This window comes from Hyperoodon ampullatus, assembly GCF_949752795.1.
Source record: "Hyperoodon ampullatus genome assembly, chromosome: 15".
NCBI classification, from domain to species: domain Eukaryota; kingdom Metazoa; phylum Chordata; class Mammalia; order Artiodactyla; family Ziphiidae; genus Hyperoodon; species Hyperoodon ampullatus.
The window spans coordinates 67,949,288-67,966,824 of NC_136928.1; the positions used below are offsets into that span (position 1 = coordinate 67,949,288).

Sequence of the window (17,537 nt, forward strand, 5' to 3'; positions counted from 1 at the left end):
CAGTGTGAAATCCCCATCTGCCCTCCTCCCTTCAGCGCCATCAATAAAGAACAGGGCTGACTGCTATGCTGTGAGGAGCAGCTGGGTCAGGCGCAGGTCAGACCAGGCTGTGCAAGGGCTCTTGCTCCCCCTTCCCTTCTGTTGCAAATTCCTGAAGACAAAGAGGTGCTGGCTGTCTCCAGGGCTGCTTGTGCAGTGACCTTGTGGCAGGAAAGCTGATTTCAAAGGACCCCGCAGGGAAAGATGGCTCCTCGGCTCTGGATTCTCAACCCTGGAGGGGCCCAGGGCAGCAGGGGAGTACCCCCACTATAGAAACTTTGGGGTGAAACTAGACCCAGAGAAAATCTCCTGAAGGGATGCAGACCGACACAGGGACCTGGTCCCCACGAGGTGCTCCAGGAGAGGGTCACCTGCACAGCAAAGTGCTGCCCTCACCTAATCTTCATGACCACTGCGTTGGACAGATGTTTTTACCATCTCAGTTTCTGAGACATAAGCCAAGACTGGGATCCAGGTATTTTTATTCCAAATCTCATACTCTTCCATAACCCTGAGAATACATTTGACACCAACAAATAGTAACTAAGCACAGAGCTTCATAGCCTGGGGCAATCCTAACTGCAGATTCAGGGTCTCCCACCTGGTATACTTAAAATAGACAACAGATAAGGAAGTATATACATCAGCCCTAACATTTTCTCATTTTAGAACTAGGAATACACGAATACCAAATGGTGGGAGAAATATAAAAAGCATGCATGGTTTTTATCATGAGACAATGCACATTTCTGTGGTTAAGGCATTTCCTTTAAATCTGGGAATAAATTGTGTTAATTTCCAGACACAACAGACTAGCATGTCCCAGGGACACAGAAGCTAGCAAAAAGTGACACCACTCCCGTGGAAGCCATTGGACCACTGTGGCAGTTAGCACCTAGGCTGAACTCACGTTCAGGAGAGAAATTAACATTTACTGACAGCCTGCTTTGTGCAATGTTCTTAATATTGTTAATACTTATTATCTTATTTGATCCTCAGAATGACTCTGTAATTTAAAGCAAGGACTCAAACAGATATCTGTATACCCGTGTGCATAGCAGCATTACTCATAATAGCCAAAATGTGGAAGCAACCAAGTGTCTATCGACAGATGAACGAATAAACATAATGTGGTACATACATAAAATGGATGTTATCCAACCTTAAAAAAGGAAAGAAATTATGACACATGCTCCAACATGGTTGAAACTTGAGGACATTATGCTCAGTGAAATAAGCCAGTCACAGATGGACAAAAAAAAATGTATGATTCCACTTCTATGAGGTATCTAGAATAGTCAACTTCATAGAGATGGAAAGTGTAATGGTGGTTGCCAGGGGCTGGGAGGAGTGGAGGATGGGAAAGTTAGTATTTACGGAGTACAGAATTTCAGCTGGGGAAGATGAGAAAGTTCTGGAAATGGATTATTGTGGTGACAACATTGTGAATGTACTTAATGTCACTGAACTGTACAGTTAAAAATGATTAAAATGATAAATTTTATGTTATATATATTTTATCACAATAGAAAAATTAAAAATATATGATTCTATAGGGTGGAGGTTATTCCTCTCGTCTTACAGATAAGAAAAATAGGTCTCAGAGGAAATCATGCAGCCAGACTGAATGAGGGTCTATCTGCCGCTAGCACCTTAGGTTTCCTTTACATTATGCCGCCCCTTCTAGAGCTCAGGATAGCCCTGGTCTGACTGCGGGGCTCCCTGGCTCCAAGATTCCTCTGTCAAAGGATGGAGAAAAGCCCAAGTGAAATTGGACCTAACTGCAGTTTAGAAACAGAGGGGTAGGTGTGGCTTGGGCTTGAATTACAGAGCTAAACCTGAGAATTGTGCCAACATCTAAAATTATGAAATGAGGATCTCCAGGCGTCTTTCTAATCCAGAATGATTATCTTCACTGCCGAGCATCCAATTTAAATCATTGTGTTTAATACAAAGCCACAGAACAGAGCAGGCTGTCTCCCGACATGCAGTTACCATGGAGACTGGAGATGATCCTCAGAGGGAGTTATGTGGCAGAGAGTACGTGGCTGCCAGCTTCTGAGAAGCCAGGGGGCCAGGGGAAACCGTTCTAAAATAGAGCCCGGAGACGCCCTTTGTCATCTTCCTCCTTAGCAAAGCCCCTTCTAATCCCAAAGCGGGAAAGTTTACAGGCAAGCAGGTCATGACCATCTTTATTAAAAGTCCAGGCTGCCCAAAGATGCCAGACAAGAGGGGTTTGTCAACAATCTAGAAATAAACCACATGTAACCCCATCTGCTCTCCTTCCCTCATCTACTCCGGTGTTGGCGAGTCTTCATTTTGGTCCCAAAGCTCAGCGATAATAGTGCCATCAAGCTGCCGAGGAAGGCTGTCCTGAGGCCGTGCTGGGTGCTGATGCTGGGGAATGCGGGCTGGCGTCTGCTCTGGAAGGCAGGGAGGCCTATGCCTGTACTTACTAGCTTGGAAAGGCATTTCACTCCCTGAGACTCAGCTTCTCCACCTGCAAAGGAAGGAAAATAAGGCCTGCCTGAGGGGGGCTTTAAAGATCACGATACGTGTATAAGGGATACAGAAATGCTAGGCCTGACGGCAGTGCAGCCCTCCTGGAGGGGACAGCGGCTGGAAGCTTAGCTGCAGGTCCTACGCAGAGTCATGCACTGCCAGATGCCACCTGGGGGTCTAGGAACCCAGAGCCTGTGAGAGGCTCCACATGCTCCAGGCTGAACACTGTATTTTCCACACAGCAGGAAAAGTAGACTCTTTGATGGGCCACTATGTCTGGGGCTTAGAGATTCAGAACAAGTGTGCTCGCCCAAATATAAGTCCTGGTTATCTTAAGCCTGGCAAAGTGAGAGTCAGGGCACCTAACTGGGAAAGAGCTACAGCCCAGGCCTGGTGGTAACAAAGGGTACCAAACAGAATGGAAACCTGACAGAGGGAAGGGGAGAGGGTGGAAACAGCTCAGTGGTTAGAATTTCAGTTCATGTAAGTTTTTTTTTTTTTTTTTTTTTTTTACGGTACGCGGACCTCTCACCGTTGTGGCCTCTCCCGTTGCGGAGCACAGGCTCCGGCCACGCAGGCTCAGTGGCCATGGCTCACGGGCCCAGCCGCTCCACGGCATGTGGGATCCTCCCAGACCGGGGCACGAGCCCGTGTCCCCTGCATCGGCAGGCGGACTCTCAACCACTGCGCCACCAGGGAAGCCCAGTTCATGTAAGTTTTATCCTAACCTAGTCCGCTCAGAACTCCCGGCCCACTTCTGTTCTCCACTGACTCTAACTGTAAGACAAAGAGGGAGCAAGAGGAAGCAGAATGAACTCTTCCCTATGACGTCATCACAATTTATTATACATAAAGATATGGATCATGTGAAGAAAATATATTGAGATCAATATGTAGCCAAGTATCATGGAACATCCTCATGGACGTCATCTGAACCCCCAGCACCCAGTTAAGTTCCTTTTAACACACACACATCACAGATTTCTCTCCAAATAAGTTTAGAAAATTCTAAAGAAAATTCTTAACTTTTGGCTAACAGAAAGGGACCATGCTAAGGGCTGAGAATGTTTATCAAGTGCTTGGTTAATGCACTCAGTTTACTGTTCTCTTAAGTTTTTGGTTTACAGCCTGCACTAAAAAAGTTTGCTTCCAAGGAGATAGAATGGCCAAAACAACTTTGAAAAAGAAGGACAAAGTTGGAAGACTTACACCACCGGCTTTCAGGACTTACTGTAAAGCTATCATAATCAAGACATTGTGGTATAGGTGTAAAGATAGATACATAGATCAAAAGAACAGAAAAGAGAGTGCAAAAATAGACCCACACATATATGGTCGACTGATTTTTGACAAGGGATGATCTTTTCAACAAATGGTGTTAGAACAATTGGATAGCCATATGTAAAAAAAACTGAACCTCAACCCTTACTGGATACCATATATAAAAACTAACTTAAAATGAATCATAGACCTAAATGTAAGAGCTAAGATTATAAAACTTCTAAAAGAAAACATAGGAGAAAATCTTAGTGACCTTGGATTTCACAAAAATTTCTCAATTACAGCATGAAAAACAAACTATGAAAGAAAAAGAATTAATAAATTGAACTTCAAAATGAAAGACTGTTGCTTTTCCAATGACATTGTTAAGAAAATGAAGAGGTAAGTCATAGCTTGGGAGAAAATATTTGCAAAACACGGACCCAACAAACGACTTGTAGCTAGAACATATAAATAACTCTGACAACCCAATAAAAAGAAGACAAACAGTGCTCACTTTGGCAACACTAAATTTGGAACAATATGGAGAAGATTAGCATGGTCCCTGCACAAGGATGACACACAGATTCCTGAAGCATTCCGTATTTTTCAGTTGTAAGGTAAATAAGTACTAGGGATGTAATGTATGACATGATAAATATAATTAACACTGCTGGATGTTATAGGTGACAGTCATTAAGAGAGTAAGTCCTAAGAGTTCTCATCACAAGGAAAAAATTTTTTGCTTTTTCTTAAAAAAATTTTATTTATTTATTTTGGCTGCACCAGGTCTTAGTTGTGGCACACAGGACCTTCATTGCGGCATGCGGGCTTCTTAGTTGTGGCATGCATGTGGGATCTAGTCCCCTGATCAGGGATCGAACCTGGGCCCCCTGCATTGGGAACGTGGAGTCTTACCCACTGGACCACCAGGGAAGTCCCTCTTTTTCTTTTATTTTGTATTTATATGGGATGATGGATGGTCACTAAACTTATTGTGGTAATCTTTTCATGAAGTATATAAGTCAAATCATTATGCTGTACATCTTAAACTTATACAGTGCTGTATATCAACTATATTTCCATAAAACTAGAAAGGAAAAAATAAAGATTTACCTATTCTTTACATTTCATAAAAAAAAAAAAAAAAGACCAATGACTCAAAACATAGGGAAAAGATGTGAACTCTTCACCAAAGATATACAGAGGGCAAATAAGCACATGTAGAGACATTCAACACTAGGGAAATGCAAATTAAAACCATAGTGAGCTACCACTGATACAACTGTTACCTGTCTAAAATTAAAAAGACTGACCATAACAAGTGATGGCAAAAATGTGGAGCCTGGAAGGAACAGAAAATGTTACAACCACTTTGGAAACCAGTTTGGCAATTTCTTAAAAAGCTACATGTACACCTACCATATATTCTAGGCCTCCCACTTCTAGGTAATTACACAGGGGAATGTAAGCATATGTCCACACAAACACTTGTACCAGATATTCATAGTCAGTTTATCTGTAGTTGCCAAAAACTTAATAATGCTAAGTCAGAAACCAGACCAAAAAAGAAATACATACTGTTTTTTCCATTATATAAAAATGTGAGAAAATGCAAATTAATCTATAGTGACAGAAAACAGATCAGTGGCTGCCAGCGCAGGGAAGGATTACAAGGGACACCAAGAAACTTTGGCGGGGGGGAGGTGGTGATGGATATGTTTATTATATTAATGGTGATGGCTTCACAGTATATACATATGTCAAAGTGTATCAAACCATACACTTTAAAAATGTGTGGCTTATTGTATGTCAATTATACCTTAATCAAGTTGTTTAAAAAAAAAGCGTACACATAGATTAAAAAAAAAAAAAGTGGCTTCCTGGGCTACCCAATCATGACCTTCTTCATTCTGTACATACTCTTCCCAAGAACAGAGTTCACCAACATTCATCAAGTTTAATTTTATTTTTAAATATTGAGAACACTGTAGAGAGTTTAAATCTAAAGAGGAAAGTTATTTATAGATGAGGGTTTGAATTCATTAATCTCCAGTGGCACTTCCAGCTCTAAAACTGTGTGCACGAGTGAGTGCACATGTGCGTATGTGAGAGTGCGTGTGTACGTGTGCGACTGTGAGAGTATGTGAAAGTGTCTAAGTGTGTGAGTGTGTGTGTAGTGTGAGAGATAAACATTTGTGAATGAGGGACTTCCCTGGTGGTGCAGTGGTTAAGAATCCACCTGCCAATGAGGGAGACATGGGTTCGATCACTGGTCCAGGAAGATCCCACATGCCACGGAGCAACTAAGCCCGTGCGCCACAACTACTGAGCCTGCGCTCTAGAGCCCGCGAGCCACAACTACTGAAGTCCGCGCGCCTAGAGTCCGTGCTCCGCAACAAGAGAAGCCACCACAATGAGAAGCCCGCGCACCACAACGAAGAGTAGCCCTGACTCGCCGCAACTAGAGAAAGCCTGCGCCCAGCAACAAAGATCCAACACAGCCAAAACAAACAAACAAACAAACAAACAAAAAAAGAACCACACTGGTGAATGAGAAAGTTCTTACCTATAGCTGGCCTACAGCTTTATCCTCACATAGTCACTAATTAGGGATCCTTACAGCTCCTAATTTTTAATTAACAAGAAATAAAAAAGGATCAGAAGGAGAGAAAAACATGGTTGGCTACAGGGATAACCTGAGGGAAGAGTGAGGCAGAAACCACTTAAGGGAGAAGATACAGCGTCTACACACATTTCTACCTGCCAGTGAACCATTCTAAGATGTGTACCTGACATTCAACACAGAAACATGGCCACTTCAGATAGGAGGCAACCTCAGTGCAGTTTCGGAGAAGAGATATTTTCAACTGAGATTTTTGAAGCCTTCCATAAGGCCATATTCAAATATTTCTTGAAATATTAAAAAGTATTCAGTCTTTAAGAAAAGAAATAGGATGGGGCTTCCCTGGTGGCGCAGTGGTTGCGAGTCCGCCTGCCGATGCAGGAGACGTGGGTTCGTGCCCCGGTCTGGGAAGATCCCACGTGCCGCGGGGCGGCTGGGCCCGTGAGCCATGGCCGCTGAGCCTGCGCATCCGGAGCCTGTGCTCCGCAACGGGAGAGGCCACAACAGTGAGAGGCCCGCGTACCGCAAAAAAAAAAAAAAAAAAAAAGAAAAGAAATAGGAGGAAGAAAAATACATCATTCAGGTACTATATGTATCACTGAAGTATACATACAATACACGATGTATTTTTCTTCTATCTTTTTTTTAAACCCCAGAGATGCTGGATGAGAGTATAAAAGCAGAGCTAGTATGAGGTATGAAAGGTTTCCAAGATGCTTGGGTTTAATCACAAAGGGTACATTTATCTCTATTCTTGAACCAAAGGTTTTAAAAAGCAATAATCTCTCTGTATAGATCAATTCTTTGCAAACACTCTTATTCTAGGAAATGGGGAGCTGCTTGGTCACCATAGGAGATTTTTTTCCAATGCTAGATGTAAAAATTTGTAAGAAATGATAGATCTCTCTTATGTTTGTTCTAAGAAGAGTCAACCTGGCCTACATGTTGGCCTGCCAATGAACATAGATGTACAGTGAAAGTTGCCAGCAAGGTTTTGTTATACGAGATACCTGATTTGAAGCAGGACATCTTTAAATAGCTCCTGCTACCTGCTGAGTTTATGACTGGATATTTCTGTTTTTAAGAGAAAGAAAGGAAAAAGAAAATTATCTAGAAGTCATCACCAGTACTATTTAGGCTCCATTTGAAATCTATAACACACACAGTCAACCCTGACAGTAGAGACAGAAACCAATTTTGTAATTCCTATTTGATGTCTAACACTTTAATACGTATGCCTGTGAGGAAACTTCACAAATGGATTTTTCAGGGGTTGGTCCTCAATCATCACGATCTATTTATTTAACAAACACTCATATAGTGCTTAGTAAGCACCAAGTACTTTTTTTTTCTTTTTTTTGCGGTACGCGGGCCTCTCACTGTTGTGGCCTCTCCCGTTGCGGAGCACAGGCTCCGGACGCACAGGCTCAGCGGCCATGGTTCACGGGCCTAGTTGCTCCGCGGCATGTGGGATCTTCCCAGACCAGGGCTCGAACCCATGTCCCCTGCATTGGCAGGCAGATTCTCAACCACTGCACCACCAGGGAAGCCCAAGTACTATTTTTTAAATATATTTTTTATTTTAAAATCTTTATTCATTTTTTATTTGTGGCCACGTGGCTTGTGGGATCTCAGTTGCCCAACCAGGGACTGAACCCTGGCCACGGCAGTGAAGGCTCTGAGTCCTAACCACTAGACTGCCAGGGAACTACCAAGTACTATTTTAAGTTCTTTACCAGTAGTATCTCAACACACATAAAGTATTATCATAATCTCCATTTTCCAGAGAAAGAAACTGAAACACAGAGAGAGATTAACTCATCCAAATCACACAACCAGTAAATGTGGAGCTGAATTCAAACTTTGGCCGTCCACCCCAGCCTGTGCTCATGACTGCCACCCTATGTAGACATTCCTCTATTTCTTGAGCATCTATTGTACTACATGTTTAAATCTTTGTGAGTCTGTGGTGAGTCACGAGTTAAATATAAATTGTCATCTCTGCCCCTCAAAGTTTTCAATCCAGTTGAGAGACAAACTTTACATAGGAAACAATTTGAAAGCCCCAGGATGACACTTTATTTCAGCTGAGGAGAAGAAAGTGGATCCTGGGCCTGAATTAGCTGGAGGAAGAATGTGACGTGAGCTTGGTAGGTTGTGAAGGCCTTCTGTGGACGGGTGGGAAGGGATGGCAGGAGGGAGCATGGGACATTCATAGCGAAGGGGGCTGAGAAAACCCCCTTCCTGATGGATGGGCACATGTGGGCAGTGAGGATTGGATGGAGAGGTCAAGGTCAGATGGGGAGCTGTCCAGGGTGAACATCTAGGACTCCAAACTAGACAACAGGGAGCCACTGCAAGTTCTCAAGCAGGACATGACCCTGCTGGCAAAGCCGGGGACATAGGCAGCACGGGCACTAGATGGACAGTAGAACAATCTCATTGCAAAGCCAAAGTGGGTGGATCAAGTAACCCAAGAAACCAGACAGAGTCAAGGCCAGGCCTAGGGTGGAAGCAGGTACTCACAGCCTGGGGACTAACAGTTATCATGCACGTACCCTGTGCCAGGCACTGTGTGAAGTCTTTTTCATGCATCAGCTCATTGAATCCCCGCAACAACCATTTGTAAATGGTAAAAACTGTCAGCTCTAAGGCACTGACATCAGTGTTATTCCTCTAGGGACAGTGGAGCGTTATAAAGCCGCCATCTTGGGGAGGCAGAGAGCTTACTCTGCTGTCTGCCTGATGCATCAGTTCCTTGATGCCTTTATCTGGTTCAGGCAAGTTTGGAGCCACACAGTGTCGAGTTAACTATTTGCATGCAGCCTACTGAGAGGTCATAGGCTGTCTGAAAGGGGTGACTGTCCAGAATCTGGGGTTTCAGGATCCTCTGAGTGGTGTGGTGAAAAGGGCCTCAGACTGAGAAACATACAGTCTGGTCCAGCTACCTCGGGGACTTGGGGCAACTCATTCACTCTCTCTCCCTATCAATGGGAGGGTGGGGCTATATTTCTAAGGTCCCTCCAGTTTTTTACCGGAATGAAGTGAACTTGGGAACATCAGTTAATAAGCAAGACTGTATGAGTCTGGATCCCGATAAGCAGGAAATGTTACTGCAGAGCAAAAAGACTGGAAAGACATTTTGGCTAGAATTAAACAGAAATGGACAGCATAACAGAGTCAAGAAAAAAGAAGAAAGGAAGTGAGCAGCATTGAAAGGTTTAAAGCCAAAAAAGCAAGTTTCAAAGGCAAAATAGCAAAAACAGTCTGCTCAATGGATAAATGGGCTCCTTGGTAAGAAGGCTGGCAGGCTGGACAACAAAGGGACTTTATTTATGTCCCAGCGGGTCATATCCCAGGACTTTGATAGGTTTAGTCCTCTTGCGGTGGGAGGAGGGAGGGAGGGTCAGGACCCTCCACCGGGGGCGGGAAGTGGCAGGCCACCTAGCCTGTACCACTGTACATCTGCTAGGCTGATCCTGTTCTAGACAAACACTCTTTGGGTTAGGATTTGGCTCCCCTTGTGGTTTGACTACAAGAATAGATGTCCTGCTGCTGATGGTTTTGAGTTAGTGGGAGGCTGTTTCAGTGACCAGATGGCCCTGGCATAGACAAGAGAGAGTCTCTGGGCCCTCAAAGAAGAGGGACAGACCCAGCCGGATTTCCATTTGATGACACCTTGACCATGGCCAATTCGCCGCTCATTGATGATGTCTATGCGGTACAGACAGGAGGGCAGAGCACAGCACCAGGGACACTTAGCAAGTACAGGGGTTCTAGGCCCCAGGCTGGGGCTTGGGAACCCAATAATGGGACCCTATAATGTAAATAGGAGGAGAGAAACAAATAAATAATACTGGCAAGGGTGAGGCAAGATAAGCCCAAGTTTTCAAAGGGGATTCGGATGTCATCCTGGCACATAAGGAGAGGGTCAGACAGGCAACAGGAGTAACAGCCAAGACAACGTGCCATTCAAAATAGCCGAGAAAGTTCCTTAATAATCCACAAGCTAGTGTTAGGATCATCAAGGATGCTTAAAAAAAAAATACATGGGCTTCCCTGGTGGCGCAGTGGACAAGAATCTGCCTGCCAAGGCAGGGGACACGGGTTCGATCCCTGGTCTGGGAAGATCCCACATGCCGCAGAGCAACTAAGCCCATGTAGGCTCTACCGAGCCTGTACTCTAGAGCCTGAGCTCTGCCACCACAATGAGAAGCCTGCGGACCGCAACTAGAGAAAGCCCGCGTGCAGCAGTGAAGACCCAACACAGCCCCAAAAAAAAATTAAAAAAAAAAAAATACAGATGAGGGAAGAGGCAGACCTAGAGACATTGATTTCATTAGTCTGGGGTGGAGGGTGCAGGCAGTAGAGAGGAGGGGTCTGGACATGTATTTCTAAAAAATTCCCCAAGTAGTTTTACTGTAATTTGCTTCCAAAGGTTGGAAACCATTGGCCTAGACAGTGGTTCTCAGTCTATTTTTGGAGGAGTGGGAGGCAGAAAAGGCATCTGGGAAGCATTTCCCCATTGTCCCTGCTGCCCCCTCTATCACCATCTTAGTGAAGGGGCTGTGCCTGTAGTTTAAAAAGCCTGATTCTGATATTCCCACCGGGCCACGGAGAGCCACTGGTGGGGTGGAGCTCAACAGCCTGCATTAACATTCTTATTAGGTAATATTAGATTCACACCAAAGAATAAGCATAACTTATGAGTAAGCTAAGTAGGATAATGATAAAAGACCCCCGTGACCCGAGTGAAATCCTAGACCTTTATTAACACAGTTGGCGTCACTGGCTCTCCTCCCTCCCCTCCTGCCCCTGCCATCCCACAGGAGATAACCCCCTTCCTCCATGGGGGCATCTTTAACAAGCAGGGCGTCCTGGCATCTCTGGAGACCAGGTTCTGGGCCTCTGGGAGGGAGGGGCCTGCAGGTTGGAGGTGTGGAGGAGGTGGGGAGGAGGATGGAGTGCCCGGGCTGTGAGCAAGGGGGCAGAGAGGCAGGGGAGGCAGGCAGAGCGTGCCCCGGCCTCTAACAGAAGCAGAGGCGGGCAAAGCATGTGTTAAAGAAGCGCTAGAGAAACCCCTTCAGACCCAGTACAATGGAGACCCAGATGCTCTCAGAAAAGCCAGGCTTTCAACGGTTTTGTTTTCCCAGTCGTGGCTGCTGCTGTCCAATTGACAGGCAGGCCATAGCTCAGGGGGTGCAGAGAGTTCAAGGCCCTTCGGATCTGTCAGACGAGAACAAAAAGGCGCAACTTGATCTCTCTTTCTCTATAGGCTAATCACAAGGGTGAGCTTTTCCTTGGGGTTATTATTCTATTATAAACCCAGATGCTTCAAGCAGATCAACTGTTACCTTTCTTAGAAGGTGCAAAATAGGCCAGCGGCAATCTATCAGGGTGCACAGCCTGGGCCTGAGTGCCACAGGCTGCGTGAATAATTAAATCCACACATCCCTGACATCAGCAGTGCATCAGGAGAGCATTTTCTCTCCCCAGGAGATTGTCAGGAATTAAAGATAAGAGGAAGCCAAAATATCCAGCTGTCGGAGCACCAACAGGGAGAAGCAACCCAGGAGTGGAGGGGAGGGGCGGTGGGGCAGGAAGCCAGTTCTCGGGAGGCTGGGATGTCTGAGGCAGGACTCTGGGCAGGGTCTCCCAGAGGGGTCTGGGGAGGACTGCGTCAGGGGCTGTGTTATGAAACAGACACTCAATACGTGCTGCGGCACAAGGGCAAGGTCTGATCTTACGTAGGGGGTGGATATAAAAAAAGGTCAGTTTAGGTGACACGGGCAGCCAGAGTGGCTTGGGGTTTATGGGCCTTAAATTTCCTATAACTTGGGCCTGGCGTGGATTGGGGGTGTCTGATCCTGCAGGAACTGGGAGAGGTGGGAGCCTTAATCACACAGGGGCTTTTTTGTATTTTTCCAGAGACAGCTGCTTCCATGGATGAGAAGCCTGGAAAAGATCAAAAGTTACCCCACCTTGCACAAAGATGCACGTGCAAAGGTCTTCATTTGTTATAAAGAGCTGAAGGCTCTCAGGGGAAAACTCGTCACTCCTGGCTAATGAGGCTCCGGCAGATGACAATGTGGAAAATAAAACAAAGAAAGGCCAGCCTCCTCTCCCAGAGGCTGGTAGGCAGCACAGTGACAGTGTGGCATCCGACCCTGGACTAAAGATCTCCCAAGTGGGGAGAGTAACCAGCAAGCTACAATTTTTGGTGCAACGCTGCACACAGCATACAATTTTTCGTGCACACTGCAAAATGGACCCCAGCATGGATTGGTGTGGTAATCAGAGTTATGTTGGTGGTAAATACTGGGTCCTCTCTTACTCTCTTGCTGGAAGTATAAACTGTTACAACCAAACTGGAAAACAATTTGGCAGTCTCTCCTAGAGCTAAACATGTGTGTCTTCCATGACCCAGCCATCCCACTCCCAGGAACATGCCCAGTAGAAATGTGCACACGCGTTTACTAAAAGACATGTATGAGAACATTCAACATTCACAGCAGCAGCATTTGTAATAGCCCCGAAGTAGCAACCACCCAAATGCCCGGTGATAGCAGAATGTCTAGGTACTCTGTGGGCTCTTGTACAGTAGAACACTATGAAGCAATGAAGTACAACATGCAACAACATGGCTGAATTTCACAAAAATAATGTTGAGCAAAGGAAGCCAACGCAAGGGTACAGGCTGCCTGATTTCATTTACATAAAGCAAACAGTCAAAACCCATGGTGAATATACTGAAAACCACCCACTTCTGCACTTTAAATAGGCAAATTGAATGGAGGGTGAATTACATCTCCATGAAGCTGTTAGTTTTTAAAAACTATGGTATTAGAAGTCAGGATAGTTGTTATCCTTGGTGAGAAGTAGTGACTAGGAGGGGGCACAAGGGGGGCTTCTGGGTGCTGACAATGTTTGGTTTCTCAATTTGGGAGCTGGTTACAAGGGTGTGTTCAGTTGTGATGATTCTGTGTACCTTAGAACCTGTGCGCTTCTCTGTATGTATGCTCTACTTCAATAAAAATAACCACAAATGAAGCAGGCCTGGCCTGGCAGGGCTCAAGTGCATGGGGATGGTGAGCTGGGTGTGCTCACTCTCTTCAGAAAGGCCCCGACTGCCACCAGAGTCCCCCCAAGAGGACCCTGCAAGAGTTTATGAGGATGGGGCTCCCCATTCATGAGTGAAGCATCACCTGCAGGGCCCTGGAGTAATTCTCAGAGGAGAAAGTAGGGCAGGTCCACCAATCACTTCTATTCCCAGGGCTTGGCTCAAGTGGGCAGGTGTGGCCTGGGATGCCAGAGTATTCAGTAGGCCTGGCGGCATCCTTGCCTCAGCAGAGGCTGGGCCATGGCTACTGAGACTCCTCACAGCTCAGCCTTCCGGGGGTCTGATCTGTTGCGTCTGGACTGGGAAGGAGGCATATCCTCAGGGAGACCTTAAGGAACATCTGCCTGAGGTGGGCCAGTCTCTGCCCGCCTGGCAGCCCCAGCCAGGCTCTTCAGGGTGGGTTTGGGGAGTCTTATCCGTTGCTGCCTAACAGCCGGAGCACTGGAGCCCCCAGGAAGATGGATCCCAGGGGGAGTGCATTGAGCACGGGAGAGGGGCTCCCTGAGAATCCCAAGTAGAACAGAGGTGAGATTTTAAGGTACAGGGCCAATGGGGATTTGAGGCAGTGGGCCAAAGTAGGACATAGGACTGCTGCCACTGGTGGACTCCTTTCACCCAGGGAGCATTAGAGGCCAAGTCCTTTATAAATCAGACAGTACAGAGGGCTGCTGCCAGGGTCAGGGACTTCTGACCCTCAAGATGCTGATTCAACACTGCATTTGAAAAAAAGTCTTCATAGATGAATCTGATGCACAGCTGGATGTAGAGACCGCATGGATAAGTATCAATCACTTATTCATTCAACAAACAATTGCTGGCCAGCTACTCTCATTCCAGGTCAAGGCCAGGCTCTGGGAAAGCAGAAGAATACAGTCAGGTCTTGCCCTTAAGGAGCCCATAGTCTGGTGTCCAGGGAGAGGCCTACGTATTACAGATAATTACAACACACAGGGATGACAGCAATGACAGGATTCTGGAGCACAGAGAAAGGGTGAAAGAACCTATTTGTGACTTTTTGGCGAAACATAATTTCCTCCTGATTCATTTGTTTCACAGGTCTGAATTTTTGTATTTTGCATTTAGGGACATAAAGTAGCTCAGGCCCAGCTCAGTAATTCTTAAATATTGTCCATGATAATTCACTCTGAAAAGAGGGCCTACCGCCAGTATCTTTCAAGCTGTTTTTAAAAAGAACAAGCTAGGAAAGATAATAAAAGATAGTTAACTATGTCTGTTTCATAATTCTACCATTAAAATCATCTAGAATAGGCATATCTATTTTTCACAATTTTGGGGAAATTAATTTAGCTTATCATACATAAAGCAGTCCCTCAGACCTACCCCCACACACACACACCTCCTGCCCCACACATGCACAATAACAAACTCCAGCTAATTCTCCTCTTCCTCTAGGTCTGTACTACATGACATAAAAATATAAAAATAAAATCAGTTCCTGGCCTGGGTACCTCAGTAAGTGATGTGATCAGCAAAATAGGCTTAAATGCCTCCTTTTCCATAATCATAGAAATCTATGACATTTAGCCTGAAATTTCCTATTTTAGTTGCCACAGTGGCCCCTTCAAGAGCACCCTTCTCCTTTGAGCAATACATACAGCAGGAGCACCCTGTTCATGTGGATCTAGTCCAGAGCAGCCCCAGAAACAGAGAAAACCACCGAGGAAGGCATCTTCCCCAAACAGAAGCATTACCTTGGTCCCGTGGTAGAAGTCGTCCACGCATGTGGCGTTCATGAAGGTCTGGTGGAAGTGGGTGCTGGTGTCGATGCCTCCAGGGATCACCAGTTTCCCAGTGGCATCAATCACCTTGGCACCTCCGGGGATCATGAGCTCACGGCCCACCTGCTGGATGATGCCATTCTCAATGTAGACGTCAGCCTCGTGGGTGCAGTCATCATTCACAACCTTGCCTCCCTTGATGAGAATCCGCACACTGGCTGAATTGGCAAGCATGTTCCTGTGAAAGGTGAGAGGGGGCGCTGGTCAAGGTCAAAATTCCTTTTCACTGTCACCAAGGTCCCACCCTTTCCTGTGAGAGCCCAAACTCCATGGGCAGAGTAAGTGAGCAGGGATGGGGAGGAAGTTTCTCCACAGCCTGAGGACACTGGTCCTATAGCCAGCTGGGGTCACAAGCCTCCTCCCACTGACCTCACAGCAGGACTCATCGGGAATCATGACACCACAGCAGTAAGGGTGAAGCTGGGGCCCAAAGAAACATCAATTTTCACCTTCTCAAAAAGTTGTGGTGGTTCTAAAGCATTTTCATATCTCTTGTCTCATTTTATTCCTAAAACAACCCAAGAAGTGGCATTTTTATAGACGAGAAAACTGAAATTGCTAATAAGGAATTTATGGCTATTAAGTAGCCAAGTCAAACCCAGATGTCTTGTATGACCAATGTCCCCACTATACCATATGGTCCTGAAGATATCAGAGGCTCCTGGGACGTGTCTCAGAGAGCCAAATTCTCCAAGCCTCACAGCTGCTTAATTCATGTCATTCTTCAGATGGATTCTGATTCAGTTCACCCTCCTATGTTTGTCTCAAGAAGTCCACGACCACACTGAAGCTCCACAGCTGGCTGCACATTGATAAGCTCATCTGATATGCTCAAGTCCCACCCCCAAGATTCAGCTTTATTTGGTCCAGACTGCATCCCCAGAATCAACTTTTCAAAAGCCATAGAACTCTACCATACACTTAGAGAATTAACCCCAATTTCTTCCAGAAAATAGAGAAGGAAACCTTCCCAAGTCAGTTTATGAAGTAAGTACTGCCCTGATACCAAAGATAGAGAGAGACAGTACAGAAAAAAGACAAACAAACAAACTATAAAGTAATATCCCTCATGAATGTAGATACAAAAATTTCTAACAAAATATCAGCAAATAGAATTCAGCAATATGTAAAAGAATTAAAGGATCCCACTATGCAAATGGAATTACTTCCAGGGATGCAAAGCTTGCTCAATATTTGAAAATCAACCAATGTAATCCACCATATTAACAGGCTAAAGAAGAAAAAAATCACATAATCACATAAATTGATGCAGAAAAAGCACTGGACAAAATTCAACACCCATTCGTGATAAAAAAAAAAAAAACGCTCAGGAAAGTAGGAAAAGAAGTTAACTTCCTCAAGTTGATAAAGAACATCACCAGGGACTTCCCTGGTGGTGCAGTGCTTAAGAATCCGCCTGCCAATGCAGGGGATATGGGTTCGATCTCCGGTCCGGGAAGATCCCACATGCCATGTGCTGCAACTACTGAAGCCTGTGCACCTAGAGCCCGTGCTCCCCAACAAGAGAAGCCACTGAAATGCAAAGCCTGTGCACTGTAACGAAGAGTAACCCTTGCTCAGTGCAACTAGAGAAAACCCACATGCAGCAACAAAGACCCAATACAGCCAAAAATAATAAAAAATTTAAAAAATTAAAGAACATCACCAAAAAACCTACAGCTAATATCAGAATTTATGAAAGACTGAATACTTTCCCCCTAAGCTGAGAATAAGGCAAGGATGTCTACTCTCACCACTGTTATTCAACAAAGGGAGTTCTAGCTAGCACTATAACAAAAGAAAATGAAATAAAAGGCATATAGACTGAAAAGGGAAAAATAAAACCATTCTTATTTGCAGGTGACGTGATGGGGGCTATGCAGAAAATCTCAAAGAATCTACAGAAAATCTCCTAGAACAAATGTCAGTTCAGCAAGGTCACAAGGTACAAGATCAACATACAAAAAGCTATTGCTGGGTTTCCCTGGTGGCGCAGTGGTTGAGAGTCCACCTGCCAATGCAAGGGACATGGGTTCGTGCCCCGGTCCGGGAAAATCCCACGTGCTGTGGAGCGGCTGGGCCCGTGAGCCATGGCCGCTGAGCCTGCGCGTCCAGAGCCTGTGCTCCGCAACAGGAGAGGCCACAACGGTGACAGGCCTGCGTACCACAAAAAAAAAAAAAAAGAAGGTTT

The 17,537-nt window shown here is 45.4% G+C and overlaps 1 protein-coding gene across 1 annotated transcript in view; it reads right to left on the minus strand.

Annotated features, from left to right (window-relative positions):
• DPYSL5 (dihydropyrimidinase like 5) overlaps positions 1 to 15,520 on the minus strand; it is a gene marked incomplete at its 5' end in the record, with an annotated part of 48,877 nt that extends 33,357 nt beyond the window's left edge. The window contains one exon of the mRNA XM_079721532.1: positions 15,260 to 15,520. Within this exon, the coding sequence (XP_079577658.1) occupies positions 15,260 to 15,520 (261 nt within the window). The remainder of the gene's footprint in view (positions 1 to 15,259) is intronic.
• Between the last annotated feature and the right edge of the window lie 2,017 nt (positions 15,521 to 17,537).